This window comes from Ammospiza nelsoni, chromosome 2 (assembly GCF_027579445.1).
Source record: "Ammospiza nelsoni isolate bAmmNel1 chromosome 2, bAmmNel1.pri, whole genome shotgun sequence".
Classification (NCBI taxonomy): domain Eukaryota; kingdom Metazoa; phylum Chordata; class Aves; order Passeriformes; family Passerellidae; genus Ammospiza; species Ammospiza nelsoni.
This window is the reverse complement of record NC_080634.1, coordinates 80,141,159-80,167,022: the sequence shown is the minus strand read 5'-3', so window position 1 is coordinate 80,167,022 and position 25,864 is coordinate 80,141,159. Positions and strand designations below refer to the sequence as shown.

The 25,864-nt window shown below is 35.5% G+C and overlaps 1 protein-coding gene across 11 annotated transcripts in view; it reads left to right on the top strand.

Annotated features, from left to right (window-relative positions):
• Positions 1–25,864, top strand: part of DOCK9 (dedicator of cytokinesis 9) — a 113,137-nt gene that overhangs the window by 39,047 nt on the left and 48,226 nt on the right. For all 11 annotated transcript variants that reach the window (XM_059466417.1, XM_059466413.1, XM_059466410.1 and 8 more), the window contains exons 3-13: positions 6,183–6,272; positions 8,004–8,086; positions 9,177–9,246; positions 13,221–13,316; positions 13,915–14,049; positions 17,599–17,773; positions 19,040–19,107; positions 22,957–23,031; positions 23,125–23,265; positions 23,608–23,808; positions 23,936–24,058. In XM_059466417.1, the coding sequence (XP_059322400.1) occupies positions 6,183–6,272; positions 8,004–8,086; positions 9,177–9,246; positions 13,221–13,316; positions 13,915–14,049; positions 17,599–17,773; positions 19,040–19,107; positions 22,957–23,031; positions 23,125–23,265; positions 23,608–23,808; positions 23,936–24,058 (1,257 nt within the window). The remainder of the gene's footprint in view (positions 1–6,182; positions 6,273–8,003; positions 8,087–9,176; positions 9,247–13,220; positions 13,317–13,914; positions 14,050–17,598; positions 17,774–19,039; positions 19,108–22,956; positions 23,032–23,124; positions 23,266–23,607; positions 23,809–23,935; positions 24,059–25,864) is intronic.

Genomic DNA, 25,864 nt, shown 5'->3' with positions numbered 1-25,864 from the left:
GTGTTTAACTGCTATTTCTAGTGACCTCCTGCAATTCTTATCCTCAGGCCTGTATGAATGAAGCTAGTCCATAGCTCAGTCTCATCCTTCAGAAGGAAAGACTGAATTTTGTCATAAATTATGATAGCTTTTGTTTGGATTCTGTGGTCAGATTTTCATCAAGGCAGGCATTAAAGTGTGTGTTACATCAGAAGATTTCCTTCAAGTAGTCACAGTTTTGGAATATAGTCAGTTTTCCTGTTTGTTTATCCCTCATGAGTATAATATCTGAACAAATTTTCTGGGCTTCCCCAGTTTTGGCAGTCTCATTTTATATGTGATTTACATGAAGACAGGTTTGTGCTATCAAACTGTATTATCAAACTTTTATTTCTTTCAAAGACTTGCTGGCACAAACTAACTCCAAATATTTTTGTTGTACACATGACTCTTCTGCACTACTTTGATCTATCTAGCTTGTTTTCAACAACACAAAACATTTAAATCTGTCATTCAATATATTAAGCAAATATTTCCAAGTCAAAGAACAGAAAACTCTTAAGTGCTTATTATTTTTATTTGAAAGCTAAACCTTTTAACCCTGTTCAGTTTTCCATAGCCATATTTACAGGTTTGAAATCACTAGTCATTACACAGTCACCAGTATCATTTGAATAATTTAAAAAAAAATTAAGTCATATTTTCTATATTTACCATTCAGCTTCACATGTATTTTTTAATTCCTCTATCTTAACTTGTGGCTGTCACTCAGTGTATGAGCAGCTCTTGGGTAAGCCATGGCTCAAATGTTTGATACTGGCTTCATCCCCTTCAAGAAAGATTTTAAATAGTGAACTAGAGCATTTAGAACTATCTGTAAACACACTTAAGACTGTTTATAGGTGGAAATGCCTGCCATTGTCTAGAAACCTGTTCAAGCTATTTCCTTTCAGAGCATTCAGTTTTTATCTTTGCAAAGTTCTTCCTTACACTTAGGTTAAATTGATTACAATGTAAAAACCCTTGCCTGGAAAGGAAGCTCAGCAGTGTTAATTTATAATAACATTAAAAGTGAGGCTATTTTTTTTCAGCATGGCCCTAAAACTAGCACTTAAATGGCATGGGAAATACAAAGCTTGCAGTACTAGATATGACTTTCAGAATTTTTGGAAGATTACAGAAGAAGATGCATGTTTTCAAAACAGCACCATTCATGATACCACCATTGAATTTATGTTAAAGTTTAAATTATTTAGGGAGAAATAGGAAAGAAATATTTGTGCTTGATTTGGATTTTTTCAGGTAATGCAGTTAGATAACTGAAAGTTAATTTATTAGAGGTGAGAAGCTTGTATTAAAGGAACACCCATATTAAGTTTTAGTCCATATCAGAAGTGAAAAAGCACAGCAACTGGCTTTTTTGGGATCACATATAGCTTTCCTCTCTTCCTCTGTTTTTCTCTTCCTCAGATTAAAATTGTCGAGTGAGAGAAGGGGGGGAAAAAACAACACAAAAGGGGAAAATAGCTCTTTTTCTGTCAGGTACGACTGTTCTCTGAACATGTTGTCAGAAGCAGCTCTAAGCTCAAATCACTACCAAAGAAACATTTGAGCATGGATGCTCAAAATGCTCAGAAAATGCTCCAGTCTTGGAAAACTGGTAAAGTTTGAAGGATTGTTCCTCAGACAGCTATCTAGTTACAGGAATCTGTCCAGATTTCCACTTAACTGCATTTGCTGTTGTCCCAAATGTGGTTAGCTGAGGTTATGAGACCTGTTTTCTCTCTTTTTATTTATGTTTGATAGCAGTTCATTTACTTTTCATAAGAACATGATTTCTATTCTGGTTTGTGCAGAGCTTCAAATCCAAAATTTGGCTTGTAATGTTTTTTCTTTCAAGTTTTTTTTTTTTCCTTCATGCTATTATATCTAAATAATAGAAAGATTTGCTTTTTTGTAGTTACCAGAAGAGCTCTTAATCAGCAACTTCATCTCCATATATTGAGTCTTTTTAAATTTACCCCTTGAAGATTGTTTCAGCTGCTTTTCACAAGCTCAAGCTCTGAGTTTTCTGCACTGAATTCACTTATCAGGTTACTCCCTACCTTGTTCTCAACAAATTTATAGGGGCAGACATGTTGTGTTTGGAGACATGTTTTGCTGTTGGCATCCCTGAATTTGCTTTCATTCTTAGTAAGTGAGGTGTCTAAATTTTGTTCATGCTTTGCAGTCTGTTTATTTTTAGCAGCATTTTTATCCTCTTTTTCATTTTGTTGCCTATACAATGTGTTTGTTAGTTATGATGGTAGGACCACTTTTCTGCCACTCGTTGGAACATCTCTATTAATGTTCTTGCTACTCCCAGTCACAACAATGCTGCCAGATATTCAAGGCTATCCCTCTTCTATCCTGTTAGTGGGAGCAGCCATCTCCTTTGTAACAGTAAATTATCCATTGGATACTCTTGTGTCCAAGCTTGTGCCTCTTCATGGCTGCCTGTGAATTTCTCACCTGAATTTCAGTAATTTGCTCAATAATGAAATGGCTTCATAACAAAATAGCATTAGTTTAAAACAGGCCACCTCCATGGTGGTGGTCACATTGAAGTCGTATGCTCAATGACTGCAAAATTGGGGATGTTTATCTTAATTGCACAGTGAGTAAAGAAACCTTAACCCTAACAGTACTAGCAATAAGTCACCCTTTATCTAAATACTGTGCTTTTTTTCCTTTCAAAATACATAAGTTTTGCATACTACCTCAATTTTTAAAGGAAGTCATAAAACCATAGAAAGATTTGGGTGGGAAGCAACCTTAAAGATCATCTGGTTCTAACTCCCTGGCATGGGCAAGAACACCTTCCATTAGATCAGGTTGCTCAGACTCTTGTCCAACCTGGCCTTGAACATCTCTAGGGATGGAGCATCCACAGCTTCTCTGGGCAGCCTGTTCCAGTACCTCACCACCCTCACAGTACAGAACTTTATCCTAATATCTCATCTGAACTGCTTTCTTTCAGTTTGAATCCATTCCCCTTCGTCCTGTCAAATGATGCAAATTCAGGCTAAATTTGCTTGTAGCAAATAAAATGTGAGTGTATTCCTACCCATATTAAATTTGTCTTTGCAGAGTTATCACAGTGTTATTTTGAAGGCAGCTTGGTGCTTTAGCTTAGACATCATTTCACCTTTGTTATTTCTGGGTTTGAGCCATTTGGATTTTACACACTTTCACTTAAAGCTCTCAGCTTTTATTTAATGCGAGTTAAGTACTTCTGAAAATAGATCTTGTGCCGACTTTGCAGAAGTAAAACTAAATCCAGGTCATTCTATGAGAAGGCACATCTTCAGTAGAGGAAAAGCAAAAAAAAAAATCCAACTAATGTCCTTATTTTAGAGAGCACAAATTAAACTCCTCAAATAACTAATTTTAAAATGTTCCAAGTAATTTCTCTATTACTTTTTCCCATTCAAATCTCTTTGGTGTTTTTCCTTAAGACTTTAGCCAACTGTTCTAAATCAATTTAGTTTGGAAATTACTTTATAATACAGGTTCTGACACCTCCCATACAAAGGATCTGACACTTCCCATGCAAAGGTGAAGTCACTTCTGACATATGGTTATTTTAAGGCCAGGATCTCACAGCTTGCCATCTTTTCCATTGAGTCTTTTAAAACAGTTTCTGTCTCTGCATCTGGAGCATGAGCTTCTGCGGTAACAGTCTCACTGGCAAACACAACCTTGGGGCAGAAAGAGCATCCATTGCAGTCTGCTCTCCTTGTGGACACGTTCACTATCCACATTCCATCAGGTTTTGGGTAGTGAGGACTCCTTGGTTGACTTGGGGAAATGTTCTTGCTGCTGTTCTCTATTCTGAGACCTCAACATATCCTAAATCCCTGGGACTCAGTCAGGAAGTTGTGTCACTAAAAATCTGTTCACTGTGTGCCTCAGTAAGTGCATGTGAGTCCTGGCTCGTGTTAGAAGTGGCCTTCCTTAGTTTTGACAGCTGACTAATTGAAAGGGTTTTTAAATTTTCTTTGAGAGCATGAGACAAACACTTTATGGTTCCTGAGGCTACCATAAATCAAATGATCACTCATACCCAGAGAGTTGAAAAGTTTCATTTCTACAGAACAGTTCAGCCAATGTAGTTGTGAAGAGAGTTTGTTGAGAAAACAATCCTTCCTTCTCTAATTTTTATTTTGGAATATAATGTGTATTTATGTGCATGCTTTCTTTTAGAATACTGTGGTGCTGCTTAAGTAATTATTTTTAGGAGTTTGCTCTAAATCAGAGTACCTCACTCATTGCATTTCCTGGCTCTTTGACACACTACTGCAGCTGATGGATGTGCTGAGAAGGAGACAAATGCATTAAGACAATTACTAATATGAACAAATTGACAAGTCAGATTCTTCTGGTTTGCCACTGATATCGAGACAGTACTAAGACAAAAATCTTATTATGTGAGAACAACTAGAAAAAAAGCCCCTAATATTGTATTGATAGTTGTCTACCAGCGTAACTGCAGCAGACATTTTAAAAGTATGTTCAGCAACTTCAAATTTACCAAATTATGCTACGGTGTTAATTTGATTGATGAGTTCATGAGTTTCCCGTGAAAAGTGCCTGGTAAGATACCACCTCAGTCTCTGTTTTTTCTTAAAATAATATTTTTTTAGGAAAGCACAATATAACTGTATGCTTGTAGAATATATATAAATACTGCATGTAATATTTATACATTATACAAAGTATAAATAATTTCTCATAAAATATCAGACTATTTCATTGGAATAGTTTCTAGAAATTCTGGTCTTAAGGAAGTTTCTATTCTTAATAGAAGTTTTTATTTCCATAGCTTGTGAAAATGAATACTTAATATGATTTGAAGATATTTCTAGAATTAAGAAAACTCCATTTTTAAAAGCTGTTAGCATATAAATGTGTATCTTCTTGCAGTTTGGTTTTTTTGTCTTTTAACTGTAGTTTGCCAGGTTTATTGGTCCCATGAAATATTTTGGGGTTTGTGGTGTTTGTTTTTAATATCTCCCCACCTCTCCCACCCAAGAAATCAGCACTGTCACTTTTAGTGCTCTAGACTAGATGAATGAATTGACCATGACTATGGGATTTTTTTTCCCTTTCAATCTTTACTGTAATTGAATGTTCTTACTTAAATGCCCTCCCCAGTTAATGGAGTGAGCCTTTGGTAATGACCAAGATAATCAATCACCTTATGGATCAGACTCTCAACAGAGATCAGTTAAGCTAATGTACTTATGCACCCTTTGTTTTTCAATATAACATGGGGAGCTTTTTCTTGTCACATTTTTATCTGATCCTTCCTGGATGTGTGGAGTCCTGTAACTAACAGGTGAGGGACCACAAGCCCCTTCCAGGCCCTGGCTGTGTAAAACTCTGTTGCTCAGCTTTGATGGCCTAAGCTGTGAGATTCCTTTCCACATAGTGCAAAAACAACTTCTATTGCTATGTGGTTATTTTCATTTGTGATCCAGAAGATTTTGTTAAGTTTTCATCTTTTTCACTTTACAAATGTAAAGTATCCTAAGGCTTACTTCAGCACAGGTCTGAGAAGCAGAATTTCATGGTCACAGAGGTATTTCCTGCTCTCTGGCAGCCTTCCTGTGCCTCTCTGAGTTCTGACATAGGATAGGAATAAGTTCTGACTTGGTAGGCTGAAATATGTATATACTTCAGTGATCCACACCTTCTGTCTAAACCTGCAGTTAAACAGTGCTAGTCTCATTTTCTATCACTTGAGATCTGCAGTTCAATTATTCTTTTATTTTGGTGTGGTTTTCTTACCTTCCTTGAATAAAAGTATTTATGTGCAGTAATAACACTACTTAACGTTTGTCTTCAGAATGTTTGAGTCATGTTGTCATGGTGGAATTATTTTTTTCTAGTATTTTCTTCCGCACGTTGGCAATGTAGTGGAAAAAACTGTCCTATGGCATCTATTCCTCACTGATTCCAGTCTTACTCTTATTGTGAGAGAAGGAACATGTCACTTGAATGAAAGCAAATTCTCACTAATTGGCTATTCTGAAACATCATATTCATAGGATGTTTTCTGCTGAGCTTTTCTTCATTGTAGTGGTGTAACTGAGTGTGGCCATAGTGTGTCATCTCCCCTTTAATTGCAATTTTCATTAACTGCTTTTGTTGTTTATCAGACAGCATTATTGCAGCGGCAGAGTCGATACATTCGGTCAACAGTTCCTGAAAATGCAGAGAAAGAAGCTCAGAGCCTGTTTGTAACTGAGGTAATACTGCAGTTGCATGTGACTGTGTGCAATAACAATATTATACCTGACTTGCTTTTCTTCTTCTTCTTCATTTACCATTTAAAACAAACACAAAAATAAGCCCTGGAAAAAGAACTAAAGATTTATTGCCACTTGTCAATTATTTCAAGGCAGAATTTCCAGGAAAACCCAGTATTAAAACCCAGTATTTTTTTCCATTGGTGGCTGGAAAAGAAGTTTTACGGGATAGATTTTAATTCTTTTGTTTGCGTCGTTGGCTTTTGCAGATGGTTCTCCTCCACTTCATTATGCTTTTGGCTTTTCCGGATGAACATGGGTGATTTCAATGCATAATATTGGATCTACAATAAATCTGGAATGAATCACTGGGACTTGTTTTTTCTGATAAAGTCTCTCACACTAACTATTCTTACTTTGTTTCAAATAATCTTGTACAGATTGCTGGAACAGAACTGTACAAGATACAATAGTATCCAGAACTGTAACACTTGTGGAGGCCAAAATTCATTATGACTGTTCAACTTGTATGCTATATGTAGAAAAAATGTCCTCAACCCTAAAGTTTCTCAGAACTGTTTGCTTAGGTTGGCATTCCTTTGGTTTTGTGAGGCTGTTCTTCATTTATTGTCTTGTTGAGGCCTTTAAGGAATTAAAGGTTCAATTGTTTTTCCTTTTTTTTCTGTGTGTTTTCTACTGATATGTTTTAAGCTGATATTTTAACATCTGAAACAAGTAAATGTCTGTTGTAACTCTAATAAAACTGAAGGAGTCCACATAGCTGAATGTACTTCAAAGTGTTTTATCCACACTGATAAATACCCTTAATACCTAACCTAAACATTTCTGAGATAAATTTGAAGAGGATAGACAAGAGGAGGGAGGAGTGTTAGAGGTAATTCCTAGAGTTTAATGAGTTTCTGCTGAAACAATTGCTTGGCAAGTATTAAACTGGTGTTTTGAAATACAAAGAAAATATTTACAATTTATTGGATGTTGTATTTGTGTATGTGTAGGTTTATTGTGTTACATAAAATTTTGTATGGAATGGTTTCTGTCAACAGATTTTGTCAATTTTATGTTACTTTGTTCAAAGCCAAGATAAATCAGTACTTTTATGTTGTAACAATATGGGTGGAGTAAAGTGGTATTTCCTGTGATCTAGATCAGAACTTAATGACATAATTGCTTTTCAACCACTGCAAGTATGCAGTCTAAATTTAAGTATTAATTAAATTGCACTGGAAGTATAAATTCAGGAAAATATGTTTTTGGCTTTCTGTATCACTATGTGCACAATTGAACATTCTGTTTTAATAAGGTATCTGTTTTTGTGCTGGGCTGTCTTTGGGCTCAGTCATGTTTTCAGCTTCAGCTGAGTTTTCTAAAGACTTGGCCATGTTTTCAGCTTCAGCAAAATGCTGGTTTAACTTTCTGGACAACTGAAGATGGTTAATCCAGATGCTGAGTGCATTCATCATTTTCTGCTTTTATTAAATACATGTCTAGCATGGATCATAACATTCCATTGAAACATATAACTTGTTCCAAAAACCTATATTGCATTAGACTATTGCAAAAGAAAGGAAGTGTATGGAATTTTCAGAGATTGATATGTAACCATAATAGTTCATAAACAGACATATCTTAAGAGATTTTCTTGTCCTGTGCCTATTGAATGCCTTTAATCCTCTTCCAGTTAATATTGATACTTGGTTTTCATTTAAACAGTGCATCAAAACCTACAATTCAGACTGGCATATTGTTAACTATAGATATGAAGATTACTCAGGAGAGTTTCGACAGCTTCCAAAGTAAGTATGTTATGTAGTTTGTTTAGTGGTATGATAAATTGAAATTGTGGAGGAATTTTGCATTTAATATAGACTTATTTATTTGAGAAGTATGATATGTATAATATCTAAACTGAAATATGCTGTATCCATGTTTAATGGTCAGAGATGATAAAGACTTGTTGGATGGAATTGATGAACTTGAATGTGTAATATCATGCTAAACCATTTGCTGGGAAGGTACTGTCATAACATTGGGTTGTTAACAGGGAAGTGAAAACAAGACATTGTATTATTGACAATGTGACTTTAAGTATGATAACTGAACAGGCTAATGTTTAGATGAACCTAAAATGGTAATATCCTGTTTTCATTGTTTCAAAGGCAGCTTTTGGAACTCCTTTAGGAGCTTGGGGAATAGAACCTAACTGAGATGTTTGAAGCAGGTTTTCACAAGGATGATTCAAAGTACAAGCCTAGCCAACATCTGCTACAAACTTTCTAAACCATCTGCTAGAGAAATGTTTTCCCACTTTTTCAAAATTTTGTAGGAAGAGTATAGAGATTAGAACCTTAATTCAGAATGTCTAAGAGTAGCTAAATACCCTGAATACCCCAGCTCTGGAAGATCTGTGTCTTCCCTGATTGCTCTCCTGCATCTATCAGCTAAGAAATAGTTGCCTTGCCCTCTGGAGAGTTCTGATCTTCTCGCAGGTTTTGTACAAGGCAGGACCTGGTTTTCACTTGCCCTGAACAGAAACCACAATAGGAATTTTAAAAAATGCATTGTCCTGCAAGGAGCCAGTAGTTGCAGGTATGAATTCTTACTGATAAGATATTAGGAGTGCGGTGAATGAGAAGGCATCTGTTCTCTTCAGTTACACTTTAGCACAGTAACAAGCAGAACAAAAAGGACATGGCTGCCAGATGTACAAATGAGGAAAATAGCTTTCTAAGAAGTAGAATTAATGAAAAATACATGCTTTTACCTAGTCATTCTTGTGCTTTTTCCTCTTAAGTAGGAAAAGAACATCTAAATTTTCGCATCAATAAAATATGTAATTAATCACAAAGTTCCTAGTACTTCAGAAGCTTTTTCTTTCTCTTGTAGTAAAGGGACAAAGCCAGACAAGCTTCCTGTTCATTTATATGAAGTGGATGAAGAAGCAGATAAAGATGAGGTGAGATAATAGCAATTCCTTACTTTCTCTGGTTTTCATTAAGGAATTTTGGGTGTGTAGTGGTTGTGAGTTTGGTTAAGTGTTGATGTCAGTACATGAAAACAGAGATTAGCTTGAACCACCTTATTGGGAAACAAATCAGTTATTTTTCTTGTCTCCTTTCAAATAACCTTGTTCTCTGGAGATCTGTCAGGGGAGCCAGAAAAAGTTTTGACAGATAATAAAATTGAAGTTTTAGTACTTGGTGACATATAATCCTTCAGCTGTCATAAAATCTGTTTTATACTGTGTCTATGTAGGCAGGTTCCCAGAGGGAAGTGTTTCCTGCAGTTTAATCATGGAATTGAATAAAATCATAGGTGAATCTGTTCCAGCACAGCAACAGCACACACACTTCAGCATGCATGACAGATAGCATACAGTGTGAGCTAAAATCAATTCATCACAAATATGAGCACAGGATAAGACTTGAGGAGCTGTCATGGAAACAAAGGCTTTAAAAATTGACTAAAACTCCTAGATACGTTCTCTGGTGTTGTTGGCTTAGGGAAAGGAGAGATGTATAGCATCAGGCAATTTTCAAGTATATTTAGAATGCCAAAGACTTTTTTTTTTCAGCAACTGCCTCTGTTATTTTTGTGATTTATTTATTTTTTACCACACCCTGTTCCAAAATATGTTTTGAAATGCCACTGTTACCTTTTCTTACAGTTACTTGAACTCTTCCATCTCAAACAAGAATGAAAATAAAATAATTTTTCTTTTTTGTTTTTTTTTTTACCTCTTGGCAATTACTTTGCTTCTAAATTCCTCAGAATTGCTCAGAACTGCTGCATATGACATGAAAGGATTAAATGTGAAGAAGTTGTTTGGGGAATTCATCTGAGTAGATAGATTCCCAAGCAGAGAGTCCCAGGCTGATATTTATCCAGCACTGCTATTAATCTGCACTGTGATATTTGGACAAATGACTTTATGCATCTATATCCAAAACCTCCTATTTGTAGGATGGGAATAATTATGATTACTATTATACTGACATTTAAAAGACTTAGCATTATTTACTGTGATAATATTTCTGACAACAGAAGTGTATTAGAAAACAGTGAGTTAAACACTAAAAATTAAATGGGTGTATAATTTACTATAATTCTTACCAGGAAATACATTATGGGTTGAGTTAGTTAAACACTGAAAAACTATTATTTGGCTATTAGCAGGTAGTATGTGTTTCATTAGGAAATATAGGTAGAGAGGAGAGCCTGTGTCCTGCAAGAGCAGGCAGGAACAGGGTATCTCTTTTAGAAGTACAGTCACTAGAGGAGAGCTCTGCTGCTCTTTGAGGAACTTAGAAAATAAACACAAGAAAAGGACATGCTGGGAGGAAAAGGGAAGTTAGCGGTGCAATAGAGTGGGGGAACATAAATTCTTTCATCAAGGGAAGAATTAATGCCAGAGGTGTTTGTTTCAGACATGAATATCTTTCTATGCCAAAAAGCACAGATGCAAACCTTAGATTGAAAGTTGTTTGGTCCTTTTGTTTTGCTTTTGTTTGTGTTTGAAGAAAGCTGATTTATTAAGAGAATCATAGAAAACAAAAAGCTAAAAGTGATTAAAAATTGCAGGAAAATCAGATAAATATTAGTTTAATCACACATCATTAAAAAGGAGAAAATTACCTTTGCAAAATTAATTCAGGCTATCAAGCCATCAGGTTGATGTTTGCAAATGGAATTTTTCAATCCGGTATGGGATCAAGATATGGGATTGTTTTTGTTGAAACAGTTGCTGTTGAAGTAAACTTTGGAGCCAAGTTTGTGGGAAAGATCACTTTAAAAAGTGCAGCACAGTGTGCAGCAGCAATGATAAAAGTGAGGAAATTACCTTACCAGTTGGAAACAGGAAGCATGTTTTCAGTGTGAGAGTGGTGTGTTAACCACTGGGTCCTGGGTTCCTTTGTATGAACAGATGGTCAGCTGGAAAGATTCAGCAGCCTTTTGGCTCTCCAGGCAGGAATTCTGCCTGACAGAAGAAATGCTGCAACTAGAGGGGCCCAAATGACGCTCAGTTCTATTGCTAGAGAGCAGCATGCAGCTCAACAGAGCTGGGAAATGTGCACCTCAGAGACTGGGAACTGGAGTCTTAATAGAGCTAAATCTTTATTTTTGTTAACTCAGGTAATCAATGAATTTTAGTAATTTGAGGTGACCCTATGCATGGTTTGTGCAATTACAGAAAAGCATTTGCTGTTTTGTGCCAGGTTTTGGCAATAACTCATCATCTACTCATGGCCTTACACTTGTAAAGGTGATTTAAACCCACCCTTTCCTTGGGGATAACTCATGCCAGGGGAGGTGAAGAGTCATATAGAGTCATATTTGGAAACCCAGTGTTTTAAGTTGTGTCTGTATCTTTATTCTTTTAGAAGAAAAATAATAGAAGAGCAGTGGAGGCTAATGACTTGAAAATATGGAAAAATGATAACTGTGTTGCTTGGACTGTGAGACCAAAATTTACTGAGTATTTCTGGTCTATGCCTTTGGGCCATTATATCAGATGCTCTGATAGTTGATGACCATGTCATCTTTACTGGGCCTAACTTCAATAGTCCCAAGCTGACAGTAAATTTTAAAAGGTCAGATTGATGCATCTTTTGCTTTCTGCTCACAGTTTTTTGAAGTTCACATGTGCATATGCTTATGAATATGCAAGCTAGACAGACTAAATAATCTGTAAATAAATTACCTAGTAACATTTTACAGAATGTTCCTTGATTCAGTTCCAGAAAGAAATTAATGTTATTCCAAGATTTGGTTAAATGTTCAGTTGTTGAACTAGTGACTCTCTCCCCCTTATATAATCAGGTTTTGTTGCATGTTTTCTTTAACAGCCAAAAAAAGGAATTAGAAAAATACTTGAGGTAGTCGAGGATGTTTTGTGATTTTGTTTTCAGCTGGATGCTCAGCTAATTCTGAATATTTCAGTAAAAAAAAATTACCAGGAGTATTTCTCCTTTATATGGATGAAAATCCTCCTACATGTCTAATTCATTAGTAGTTTTGTTTCAAAATTGCCTGTACCATCTGGGAACCATGGTAACACCAGCTTCGTAGTACTCTAAAAGATTACTTGGAACTGGTGATTTAATATTTATTCTGTGGCAGTTATAAATCTGTCTTTTTGATCTGTTTTGATTGCAGAGGGCTGCATTTTGGTAGTTGTTAACATCCTAAGGTTTTAGATGCAGTCATTCAGTTCCCTCCCCTGGCAGATGGATGTGGGATACAGGCAGTGGGTGTGATGTGTGATGCTTGCATTGGATCTGCTGTTTGTGAACTTGCCATCACTGCCAAGTTCAGTCTTGTTCTCTCTGCAAGGCTTTGATTCTGATCTGTAAAAGGGCAGACCCAATTCTAGAATTAATTCTCTAAATTTTTAAGAAAGTAATATCTTTGAAGTACTGTATGTAAAGCAAAATGGTTTGAAAATCTTGATTGAAGTTTTAGATAAGCTTGTGTTTGCATTGTTCTTTTTGGCAATAGAAATTGGTGAAAATTCTTGCACTCTGTGGAAAAGGTTACAAGGTAAATGTAAGCAAATGTTTTAAGTTTTGACTCGTTAAGTTTGCTCGTTCCCCTGTTTCATTGGGATTTGTCTTGACTAACATGTAGCTATCTATAGGCTGGATCAGCTGTAGATAAAGCCTGTAGAAGTGGCCAGATTACATAGTAAAAGTTAGATGAGGTCAATCTCATGCCAGGTCTTTAAATAAAATAATGGAAAAGCTATAGAATTTCTTCAGGGACTCATGGTACGTTATTATCATTATGTTATGGCCATAGTTATTCCAACTTCTAAAATTACTTCTGAAATTACTGAAAAATACTACGTGGACTGTGATGCAAACACTTACCTTTTCTTTTTTCTTCTTTTTTTCTTTCTTCATTTCCCTGTATTACTTTCTTCATGTCCAGGATGCAGCATCTCTTGGGTCTCAGAAGGGTGGAATAACAAAACAAGGATGGTTGTACAAAGGCAACATGAACAGTGCAATCAGTGTGACAATGAGAGTAAGTTTAAGAATATCTTACATATAACAAAAACCTGAGCACTGATGTTCAATATCCCTGGGCCTTGGAGAGGTCAATCTGTGGTTTAGTTCTAAAAAACATCGTATGAAAAGAAAGAGGAAAGCTTGTATGTACTTCATGTATATGAAACCTTGCTTTTATCTTATGTAGATCAGAAGAAAAAAAGACCTGAAAAATCTAGTATGTGGGAGGAGTTACATTTTCCTAACTGTACCCTGGTGTGATTTTAGTGGAAAAGGGACTGTGTAATATTGATGAGGGTTTACTTGTTTGTATTTTATGTAAAACTATGATTTTTTTAATATGCCTCTTATGTATATTATAGAGTCAGTTTTAAATACCTTTCAATAGGTCAAAAATACTGTCAAATGGTATTGTACAGTCTTGCTGCAGATATCACAACTTATTTATTTTAATTAATGGTTTCTGTTTTCTTTTCTGCAGATACTGATTATGTTATCTATAAATAAAAACTTATTTTCTATTACCTACTATGTAAATAGCACTTTTGAGTATACAATGTGAAGCTAATTGATACTTGTGTTGTCATTGTTCTTCCCTCCTTTCTTTTCACTAGTCATTTAAAAGAAGATTTTTCCACTTAATCCAGCTTGGTGATGGATCCTATAATCTCAATTTCTACAAAGATGAAAAAATATCAAAAGAACCTAAAGGATCAATATTTCTAGATTCATGCATGGGAGTGGTTCAGGTAATTATTCTCCTGTTTGCCAATTAATTTGATATTTATTAGCAAGTGAAATTTTATTTAAAATATAGATTAGTGTTGTTGAATGTAGATAAGTACCTATTATGCAGAGAAACAAGTAGGCAGGCTGCATCTTGCCAAAGCAGTGAACAAGATTTCAAAGGGCAGGAGGCTGAATTTTTGAAATCTTTCTGAAAAGAACATAAATTACTGGTTGATGTCAAGTATTTAGCAAACCAAATTCTAAGGCAAATGCACAAAGAACCCCAAACTTGGCAAAGTAATGACGGCATAAAATTGAATTTTATTTGAGTTAGATTTTGTGCTTGCATGAGCTGTAAAATGTTTTTCATAGCTTCTTGTGTGGGATTTTTGTTGCGGGAGTTGTATTGAATTCAAACACCCTTCCAGATGCTTTTGTTTGACCTTTCTAATGTTACTTTTTTGTGCTTTTCTTTATTTTGAAAAGTTAAGGGCTTGGTAAAATGTTTGTCAGTAGCAAGTGCCAAAGAAAAGATTGTTTTTCATTTTTTTTGTGATTCTGTTATATATTTATAGTACAGCATGTAACTGTTCCGTTAGGCACAGCATACCTGGAAAAACCCCATGGCTCTTAGGGTTTTTTTAAACTTGTACAATAAATAAAGAAATAGGCAAAGTTTAATGAAAATATGTTGCTTAAATAATATTTTTGTAACATAAAGTTGTTTGGAGATTTACACAAAGAGATAAAACAGCTTTACAGAGGAGTTTATCCACCCAAATATTGCAATATTGTCTTTTGGATACACATTTAATAGGTAACTTCTATTAAAATCTTATAACTGTAATAAATTTTATCATATTGCAAGTTATATATATAATTTTACAGGAAATATTTTGCCTTAGAAATACAATTCTGGCCAGCTCCACTGAAGTGAATTTAATTTGTGTTTTTAAAACAAGCCAACAAACACCAAAGTGGTTCCTAAACCACTCAATAGGTCTCATCAATAAATACAAATACCGATGGAGGGTGCAAAGAGGACAGAGCCAGGCTCTGCTCAGTGCTGCCCAGTGACAGGGCTGGAGGCAATGGGCACAACCTGAACCACTGGAGGATCCCTCTGAACATCAGGGGACACTTTTTCACTGTGGGGGTGACCAAGCACTGGCACAGGTTGCCCAGAAAGGTTTGGAGTCTCCATCCTTGGAGATGTTCAAAAGCTCCCTGGCCCACGATCCTGTGCTAAATGGCTCTAATTGCTGTGCTTGAGGAGGGAGTGTTGGATGAAATGACGACCAGAGGCCCCTTCTAACATCTAACTGTTCTCTCATTATGGGATTTAAAACCTGAAAATCTCTTTTCCTCACACATGCTTTCATGCTGTTCCATACTTTCTGTTCTGGTAGTTCAATCCAATTAACCTCAAGTTTCCTCAGACTCTGCCAGAAGCTTGCTTTTTAAAACAAACAACGTATTACTGTTTCTTTTGTTCTTCTGCAAGTAGGGCTGATACAGTCATCTCTAAGTAAAAGTGTACTTTGGATGCTTTAAAATTTATAGTTGGCTAAGTCTCTAGTGCTGTACTGTATTGTACAGTACCCTCGGTGATCATCTTGGTACCTGGTCTTCAAAACTGCGTGTAAAAATTTGAGACTAGTTATGAATTAGCATCATGTGCAAAGTCAAAACCAGTTAATGCTCACTTCCAAGAAGCCAAGTAGTTATTCAGTGGCTGGAATAAAGGGGTTTGGAAATAACTCTTTTCTTCACTTGAATTTTTGGTGAGGAGCAAGTAAAAAAAGCAGATTTAAACTATCAAATATTGTCCCAATTTCAGACATGTAGTTTTATTGTCTTATATTATGTCTTGTATCCTTTCTGGCAAACCTTATTGTTTTACTGTTGGTGTTGAATTAGCATTTAAAAACTCATATGGGAAAAAATGGTATCTACACAGTAGAAATTGCACTTCCATTTAACAGAAGAGGAAAACAAAGGAAAAAAAGACCCAGCCATCTTACTTTGAAGTAGTCTGATGTGGAATTCATAGGAATGGTTTTTCTCAGGTAGTTATGCTTACAAGATTTTGTTCTTGGAATGAGACTCCTTGTTTCAGAGTCAGTCTTTTCAGTGAGGGGAGGTTAGTTCCTATTGCATTGCTATAACACTCCCCTGGTCTGAGTTCATTCAGTGCATTTGCTTACTTACTTTTTCAAAGATTGTAGATGCCTGAGAGAAAAATACTGACTTCACTTACAGGCATGAAGTTAGACCAGAATATGCTGCTTCATCAGAACTTGTATCAAGAGGAATGCTAAATTTGTGCAATAGCAGGGTTTTTATTTGGTTGGGGTATTTGTTTTGGGTGGATTTCTTTTTTCCCCCAAACTTTAATGAAGAAACTGGAATTCCTGGAATTCTGTTTGGTGTTTTCAGATTTGGTTTTGTTTTGTTGGGGTTTTTGTTTTAATACTAAATTCTATAGATACTTTTCTGATCAGAGATGAGGAACACATAATATATGCAGTGTATCTATTCACACATTCAGCCACATGTGTAGGTATGGCTGCTCTAATTCAGTGTTTTGTGAAATCTGAGATCTGTGACATCTACTGCCTGTGTCAAGCTTTTATACTATCAAACATAGAGGTTACTTTTCTCAGAGTTTTTCATTTATTTCAGCACTGACTTCAACTGGTAAGATTGCCTTAGGGCTGTCTGAAGTCTACACTTTTGTTTGTATGCTTGACAGAAACTCAGCTTTGGTAGAAAGCTGACTGTTTTGTCAACATGTAGTTAATTGAAGAATCAGAGATACAATGAAACTAATATGTAATTTGGCATTTCATTTAACTTAAACAAAAAATCCCCCAACCATTAATTCTGCCTTACTGTTTATTTTAGTGTTTTTCTAGTGCATTATCAATTTGTAAAACTAAGTTGATGATAATATAGAATTTTCATTTAAGACTTCTGAATTCATTCCCAGAAACATGAGTCAGGCTAAGTAGCATTTGAAACCCTGGTTTAAATTGTGTGGAGAAGGATGACAGAAATGGTTGAGGAAAAAAGGAGGAACTGATTCACAACTTTATGTATATCTATATGACTAACAATATTGGGGCATTTGGGGTTATGTTGGTTATAATTTTACCTCCAGTATAAAATCCCAGTCTGCAAACAGTTGTCACTCAACTATAATAGTCTTTCATGCTTTTTGTTTTCTTTTGTTTTTTCAGTAGACCTTAATTAGCTTCATTTCTAGGTGATCTGAAGTACATAAAGATTTGGAAATGGGATCTTTTGGGTTTTTATAAAATGATTGCAAGCAGAATGATGACTGGAAACTGGAATACAGGCTGTTCTCCTTCCTACTTGCACTTGTTGCAGTGCTGTGGATAACTTCAAAAGGTCAAATGTCAGAGAGCAAAAAAGTGTCATTATGACACATTTTTTCAAAATATCAAACTGTATTTTTGTATAGAGTATCTGAAATATATGTAACTTCCTTTGATAGTGGTTAGACAGCATGTGAAGTGCTACACAGGTCTTTTATTTTCTTATAGAACAATAAAGTCAGACGTTTCGCCTTTGAGCTCAAGATGCAAGACAAGAGTAGTTTCCTTTTAGCTGCAGACAGTGAACTTGAAATGGAAGAGTGGATAAACACTCTGAACAAAATCCTTCAGCTTAACTTTGAGGCTGCAATGCAAGAAAAAAGAAATGGCGAGTCCCACGAAGGTAAGCAGGGTTTCCAGCAAGGCTGAAGTTATGTGACCATGTCTCCTTACATGCATTTTGGAAACAAGGGCTTTCATGTGGCAAAAATTTTTTGTTTGTTTTCTTTGGGCATAAAAATTGCAGGCATTTTTACTGTCCAATTCAACTGATGAGCATTTTAACCTTTTGGGCATTAAAACAGTACTGTTCTGTATTGATTCCAGTTGAGTCAAGTCCACAAGATAATTCTGAGACTGATTAAGTCTAGAAAAGTAGAACCCACAATGTAGAATCAGGACTGAGGCAGCTTAAGAAAAAAAACTTAGGATGGACTTGTTTTGGAATGTGTAAAATGCTGCTGAAAATGAAATAATCTGTTCTGTGGTCACTGTAGGTAGAAATGGTGGTTACAGTGTGGGGCTTGAATTTAAATATAATTCCCTTGACCACAGATATTTCCTGCAAGTATTGAAATAGACTGCTTGGGTGTAGAATCCTTTCTGTTGGAGCCCTTTAAGAATGGGTCAGGCAGGTATCTGTAAGGAATGCAGTGTATGGCACCAGTATTTCAGTGACAAAAGGAAAATCTGAATGTCCTCTCCTTCACTTTTCCTCTTGAGGGTGGATGGGGAGAGAAACTGGTGTGAACCCAACTGTATGCATATCCAAAAGAGCCCGGAGGATATTACAGAAGGATGGTTTTTTATAGATAGTACAAAGTACCAAAAGGGATCATTAGAGTTTAAAATGAGATATCACAGTCTTCAAAGACTGTCAGAATTTAGTGTGATGTTTGCAACAAAAGCAGATTTGAAAAGGAGAAGCATCTTGCTCTGGGAAAGACATTTTAGTCTGTGGTCCTTAGTTGACCTTAGCACTGCAAGATGTTTATAGCTGCCTGAATGGCTGCTTTGTAAATCCAGTAACTGTTGGTGAGTAGAGCTGGGAACCTAATGAACTTGTTTTGAAATCAAGTTACAATGCATTGTGGAAAGAGTAATGTAAGTTTGTGCACTGAGTATCTGCTTACCTCATGCAGATATTAAAACTAAAGATGTGTTCTTTTAAGATTAGAAGTAACTGGTATTTTAATGACTTTTTGTAACTAGTTAAATCTTTCAAGAATCACTGCATCAAAATGATGCAGTTGTCCACAAACTATTTATGCTAATGGTTGTCATTTTTGAGGGGGCAGGAGATTAAAAAAGATGAAATTCTTTTGCTATGGAGTTTTGTGAGCACGTTGGAATTTTTATATTTATTTTAAAATGAGTTTTATAATTTCAGATGATGAACAAAGCAAACTGGAAAGCTCATCAAGTAGTTTTGATAACTACTATCCTGAAATTGCCAAGGTAATATATATTGTAAATGTCAACTTGGGATATAAAGTATTAAACATAAGTTAGCCACATGAACTTTCTGTAGAGGTAAGGCATTGGCTTGTAGCTTGTGGTGCTTGGAAAGCTTAGGAGCTCTTTTATGAGGTGTGGTTATTGAGCTTCATTATTTTCTGCTTTTGGAAGGAAACAAGATACTGTCTTGAAGTTTCCTATATAAATCTTAATATGCTGTTTAAATTCAGCATGTCTTATTTCATTAATTCATTCTATTTTGTGTTGGTTTATTGCATTCAGGTAAGTGTTAAAATGTTTCTATAGAAATCTAGCTATACTAAAGTCAAGTTTTATTTTTAGACTTAAAAATCTAGGGCAGCTTAATAGCAGTGATAAAGTGAATGTATTTTAAGATGTTTGTGTTTATAATGAACTGGCAGGTTCATGGATGTTTCCTGTGTTGCCATGGTTCTTGCTTTTCCATTTTTTTTCTTAGTGAAGTGTGATATAAACAAGCATGAAATAAAATGGAACCAAATAGAAAATAACAGTAACTCTTCCTCAGCCCATTTGCAGACTTTCAGATAAATCAGTGGATTCTGTGTTGCAGTTTGTTTTGTGAATTTTGTAAAAGAGAAATTTTTGTTAAATCACCCAAGAACTTTAATTGGTGACCTTTTTTATTGAAGCTGCAGAATCCAAACTCCTTCCTGTGACTTCCTTAGTCTTTCTTCTGTGTGGTACTGCCTGGAGTATTGAAACTTTTCTGCTTGACCATTCTCTGGAATGCTCTTCCTTTTTTTCCTGAGGATCTGTCTGACCTAGTAACTCTTCCTGAAAGTAGTGCAGCTTATGAACTGAGAATAAGCAAACCAAATTCTATTTACTACAGTAGCTAACATATCAAAGGATCCAGTCAGAATACATTAACAAGCTTTTAGCACCCAAATTGGTTGGCTGACTTAATTCTTTCTGTTACTGCTTTGTAATCAATTTAGCACATGTACACAAAAAGCTCTTATGTGATAATCTAGCTCCAGCTATGGCTGTAATTGGAAGTTAATTTGGATTGTGGTGCATATAATCAAAGCTTCCTAGGAATAGCTGTAAGCATCAAATAGCATATTTGCATAATGCCATGAAAATTTGTTTCAGAAATAAATACAAAATTAGATGCTGTTATTCTGTGGAAGATTTTTCTTTCTTCCCAGTCAGTTATTATACTGCTAATGGTCCATATTCCTTACAGAGGGGACTTTACTTCAAGACTGCATATAGTTTTGGTACTCCAGTTTCCATAACTTTTGAATCAGAAGCATGCAGCTCTTAAAGATCATCATCTTCTAGAATATTATTTTTGCTCAGTTCTTTAAGCACTCCATGTTTTATCATTATTATTTATTCCATTGTTATAACTCATTTACATTTCTGTTTCCTTCAATTTTTTTTAATTTCCCCTTCCCTTCTAATTCGCCTTTCCTAAACACTGCCTTTCAAAATAATTTCCTCTAATGTATTTTCCTAGCCCTTTTTTTCCTGAGGAAAATTACAGGGAAAACTCTGCCCATTTTCATTACTCTTTGTGTCTTAACTTGATTGTTATATATAAATGGTGTTGTTTGGAGGATTTTTTTGTCCTTTATTCTATCTTGCCTTGTCTTTTCAGCTGTTGTTTGGATTTGGTTCTTTTTTCCCCAGTGGAAGCCTTGCAAGGCATTGGGCTTTCTTTTAGAATAGTTTATAGCTGCTCTATTATTTTTGTTAGTTCTAGGAGGAAAATTTCACAATAGCTGACCTCATATCCTTATGAGGAGAGAGAAATTCCTTCAGGGGTGATTGTAGTGCACCTGACAGTAGGGGAAAAAACAGATTTCCTGGGAAGGGTTTAACCCTTGTGAGTATATACATCTCCAAGCTTTCGTTTTTCTATCAACAGCTGTTTGTTCATAACATAAACTAAGTAAGATTGTACTTTGTACTTCAGTGCATAGATACACACACATCTGTCTCAATCTGTCTTTCCTACCTATTTCATGTTCCATTTATCTGCAATTTAACTACCAGGAGTGAATGCAGGGGTTTTGTAGTAGATTTTTTTTTTTTTGTGGTTGGTTGGGGTTGTTTGTTTTTGTTGCATTTATTAATCTTAAAATAAATTAGACCTCTGAAGTAGCTGTGACTGTCATGATCAATGATCCCAAGCACCTCCTTAACCATTATTGGTCCCAGAATACCTTGAGGTGGGAAAATACTGTCTCAGTTTTACAGATGAGGAAATAAAATCACAGAGCCACTGATGTGCTGTAGACGGGGTTCGTGGTAACAGGTTCCTGCATTTTCAGTTCTTGAGTTCTGACAACTGCCCCTGTTCTGTCAGTCAAACATGCATATAATCATCTGGTCTTCCTGCACAAAACACTAAAGAATCTAAAACTATTCAAGATGCTTTAGCTGAAGCAATTTCTGTCTGGCTCCTATGGCTGGGCAATCTTCCTCCTCAGTTCTTGCCACTAAATGTTACCTTTGCAAAACATGCACAGAACTTTCTTGCCATCCTTAAACTTTTTCGCATTTCCTGTACTTCCTAATTATACCAGTTGTTCAACAAGCTAATTCTGCCAGTACTCTGCTGGTATTGAATATCTGGGTCGTCTCTTTCACAGCAACTCTCCTCTTTTCTTCTTTTTATGTTAAAGTTAGCAATGTAAAGTAAATGAAAACCATTGGAGCATTTATATTCAAAATAGTACCTCAGAATTTTCTCTTCTGTAATACATCCTCTGAGCCAAATTATTTTTTTAAATTCCTGTTATCAACCTAAAAATATGGTTATGAGCTCTTAGAGATTGTTCTTTTGTTTTGTTTTGTTTTTTCTTTCTCTTGAGACACACTCTTTCTCTTGAGTAGAAGTTGCTTCAGTCTCCAGCAAAGCAGATGTAGACAGTAGATCACTTCCTGCTTCTGGCCAGTGATGAGCATTTTGGGTTGTAGTTTCTTTTAACCCATACAGGCTGATCCAAAAAGAACACCTGCCTGTAATGTAATATTTTGTATCCTTGTTTAGCCAGCTGCTACTTTAAGGATGGCATTTCTCCTGCATGGGTAATTTTGGTACATGCATCTGTTCATTTGTCATGTTTTAAAAATCATAGAATGCTCTTTAAATAATTCCTTTTTCAAACAAAGGTAACCTATGTATACCATCAGTCTTCACATTCTATTTTGTTCCATTTCACTTTTGTTTTACTGTTTAAAGATAGGTGTCCACAAATCCCAGTGAACTCTGCAAAGTAATTTTTAAATGTGAGGGGTTTATCTTTTGGAAGTTTTTGGGTTTTCTCCAGCTGCCCACAGGAAAACCACTTCTTTGACTGTAGAGCTCAAGAAAAGTTAAAAAAAAGCAACCAACAAAAAGAAAAAACAGAAAGCAAGCTATGATGGTGTTTCTTAATTTAGGTGATCTGTTGTTTCCTCAGCAATCTTATGGTCTCAGGATAGCTCTGAGCTTTAACCTGCAGTCATACTATGTGTTTTTATTTAAATAAAATAGAATTATGGAAGTTATTTTTTGAGGAGGCAGATATATAAATAACACTGAAGTGTACTTCTCTTGAGCATGGAAGGTTATATGTTGCTGATGTAAGGTTTTGTACTTCCAGGCTGGAAAGAAGCATTAGGAGAAGAGGCTCTCACTTTGTGCTTAGTCATGTTTGATCAGTGTAAACTCAGGAGGTACAAAGCTCAGCAAGGGAGAAATGAATGCATGAATCAAAAGTGTGTGGAGCTTTGAACATCACAGAAAAAAGCATGAAATTAAAGCTCACTTTAATGGTGTGATATCAAGACCTATTTTCTTATTTTGAACAGAGCACCAGAGAAGCAGAAATCAAGCTGAAAACTGAAAGCAGAGTTAAACTTTTTGCCTTGGATCCAGATGCACAGGTTAGATTTCTTACAAGGAAGCAGGGGTATTTTATGTTGATCCTTTTGAGATGAAAGCAAGCTTACCTTAATTTTTCTTTTCTCTTTTTATAGAAACTTGACTTTTCTAGTATTGAACCAGAAGTGAAGCCATTTGAAGAGAAATTTGGAAAAAAAATTCTTGTAAGGTGTAATGATTTATCTTTTAATTTGCAATGCTGCGTTGCAGAAAATGAAGAAGGACCAACAACAAATGTAAATAATTAATCTAATTACTTTCAGTTAATTTGGAAATAAACATCCTGATGTTTGGTTGGCACTATCCTTAATGACAGGGATTCATTGTCATTGAGAAATTTATATTATGGGGATTTTTGCTCTTTTAAATCACAATGAAGGCCTAAATCCTACATAAATTAACTTTGCTGCTAATATTTTTGTTGGGTGGTGGAGAGAAAAAAAATTTTCTTTCAGTGTCTTCTACACGTTGTCAGTAATACGTAGGGTGATGGCCATATGTGTTCCTGAAAATATTACTTATCTTTTTTTCCTACACCCAGCACTGACACTTGATTTTTAATTCTTTTTAATGTCTAGGTAGAACCTTTCTTTGTCACACTGTCACTATTTGATATTAAAAACAACAGGAAGATTTCAGCAGATTTCCACGTTGATTTGAACCATGCCTCAGTAAGGCACATGCTGTCCAGTGCTTCTCAACAAATGATGAATGGCAGTGGTGACAGCTTACACAGAATTCAGGACATTCATGAAACAGTCTTGCAATATCCAAAGCAGGTAAGAGCTAGGAACCTGAACTAGTAGGATTTTGGATGCAAGTTTCCTGCATGATTTCATTTGCTTTCTATTATGTGATGTAAAATGTGCATTTTCCTTCTTTATTTATCTCTTGTTTTGTCTCTAGGGTATATTCTCAGTCACATGTCCTCATACAGACATTTTCCTTGTGGCTAGAATAGAAAAGGTGTTACAGGGAAGTATTACACATTGTGCTGAGCCATACATGAAAAGTTCAGATTCATCAAAGGTATGTTATTTTCTTCTGTGGCATGAAAAAAATGCTGAGGCAAACCAGATTGATTTCAAATTAATATAAATCAAAAGTTTAGTTGTTTTATAGTAAATTCATGTAACTGGATAATTTGATTTAGTAAGTTGTAGTTATTTCATGTAACTATTATTACATTCTAGATAAAGGAACATTTTATTGGAAACATTTATTTCACTTTTTATAATTGTGAAAATGTAATTTTTAGAATGCCTTTAAGTAAACTGTTTTGACAAAAGAATATTGGACTTCAGTGTGAAAGCTGAGTTGAAAATTGTTGAACAGTGAAATGTTAAATGTAGATCATAACTGTGTCTTCCTTCTTTAATGCATCTTACTTAGTGTAACACAGTTGATGTTTTGTTGTCTTACTTTTTGGTGACAATAGTTTACTGTAACTTTGTCTGCACTCTTGCTGGTTTTTTCCTCCAGAACAATTGAGATCATTAAGCTTCTGGGTTTATGTATAAAATTCTTTGCAGATTTGATAAATCACTTCTGGAATCACTCAAATCACTTCTGGAAATTATCCACTGGAACATCTTAAGTTTCCAGGAATCTAGGATGGCATAACATTTTGATGTTCTCTGAAACAGCTACAAAAAGTTTTGTTAGTTGCTACTTCTTGTTTGTCAGTGAAGGGGCAGAAGTTCAATGTTTCTGATTTACAGTTATGCTTAAATAGCCAGACCAGCATACCAGAAAAAGTAAGAAAAGTGTTTTTGTAGGCAGTGTCAGCTACTGTTGACATTTTGCCTGTTTTCAGCTAAGAAGAAACAGTTAACTTTCAGTCTCTGCAGGGCAACAGTGTTCTTTCCTACAAATTTGATGCTGGCTGAGCTGCATGTAAAAAACCATGTATTTTTCACTTGGTCTTAATATAGATCAGCCTACTGATTTGTTTTTCCAGGATTGTGTGAGTTATTTTTTTCCCCCCCAGCTATTGTTGGAAAAACAGCAGCTTTATATTTTAGGAGTCTGGTTTTGATGTTGACTGTTTCTGAGTTAAAATAAAACCTGAACTGAGTGTGGGTGATTTTAGTGTGCTTGGGCCTGAGCCATGTGGGGAGGTTAAAAAAGCCCAGGTGTTCCCACATTGATGCTGAGTTCTGGACTTGTAGTTGTCCTGTACAATGGGAGTGGACAATGAGAATGCTCATGGTTATATTAACTTATGCTTTCTAGCATTCAATCACTTACAATTTTATACAATGAATGCTTAGTTTGAATTTTTCTTCTATTCTTGTTCTCAGGGACTACACTGTATTAATCTGAAACAAATTAGAACAGTACCAGCTATATAGGCATCCATGTGGGTCAGTGTAGGGAGAGAGTTCCAGTTCCCTGCAAAATTACTAGTCTGGACAAGAAAAAGGGAAAATGGAAGCAGCAAATTCTACAGCCAAAAAAACCAAATCACCTTTTCTCCCCTTTAATGTTGAATACAGTGGTTTAATGGTCATTGCTTACTAAGGTTTTATGCTTCCGAGTGCTATTTCCCCTTTTTTTACAGGAAAGGTTAATGGAGAGTTCTTTCAAACACACTGGTAGAATCACCTCTTTACAATATCAACAACACAGATCAGGGATAATATTCAGGAAGTTTTAGTCTGTACTTGGTTTTGCTCTGTATGAACACATGGGAAAAGCTGATTTCTGGAAAAGAGAAGCCCAAGTGGTTCAGCTCAGTGTTGAACATCTCAGACCCATGGGTTTCTAGCTTCTGATTGTTGTAGTTGTTGGTTCTGTATGATGGAGTTTTTTGTTCATTTAAAAGTTAACAAA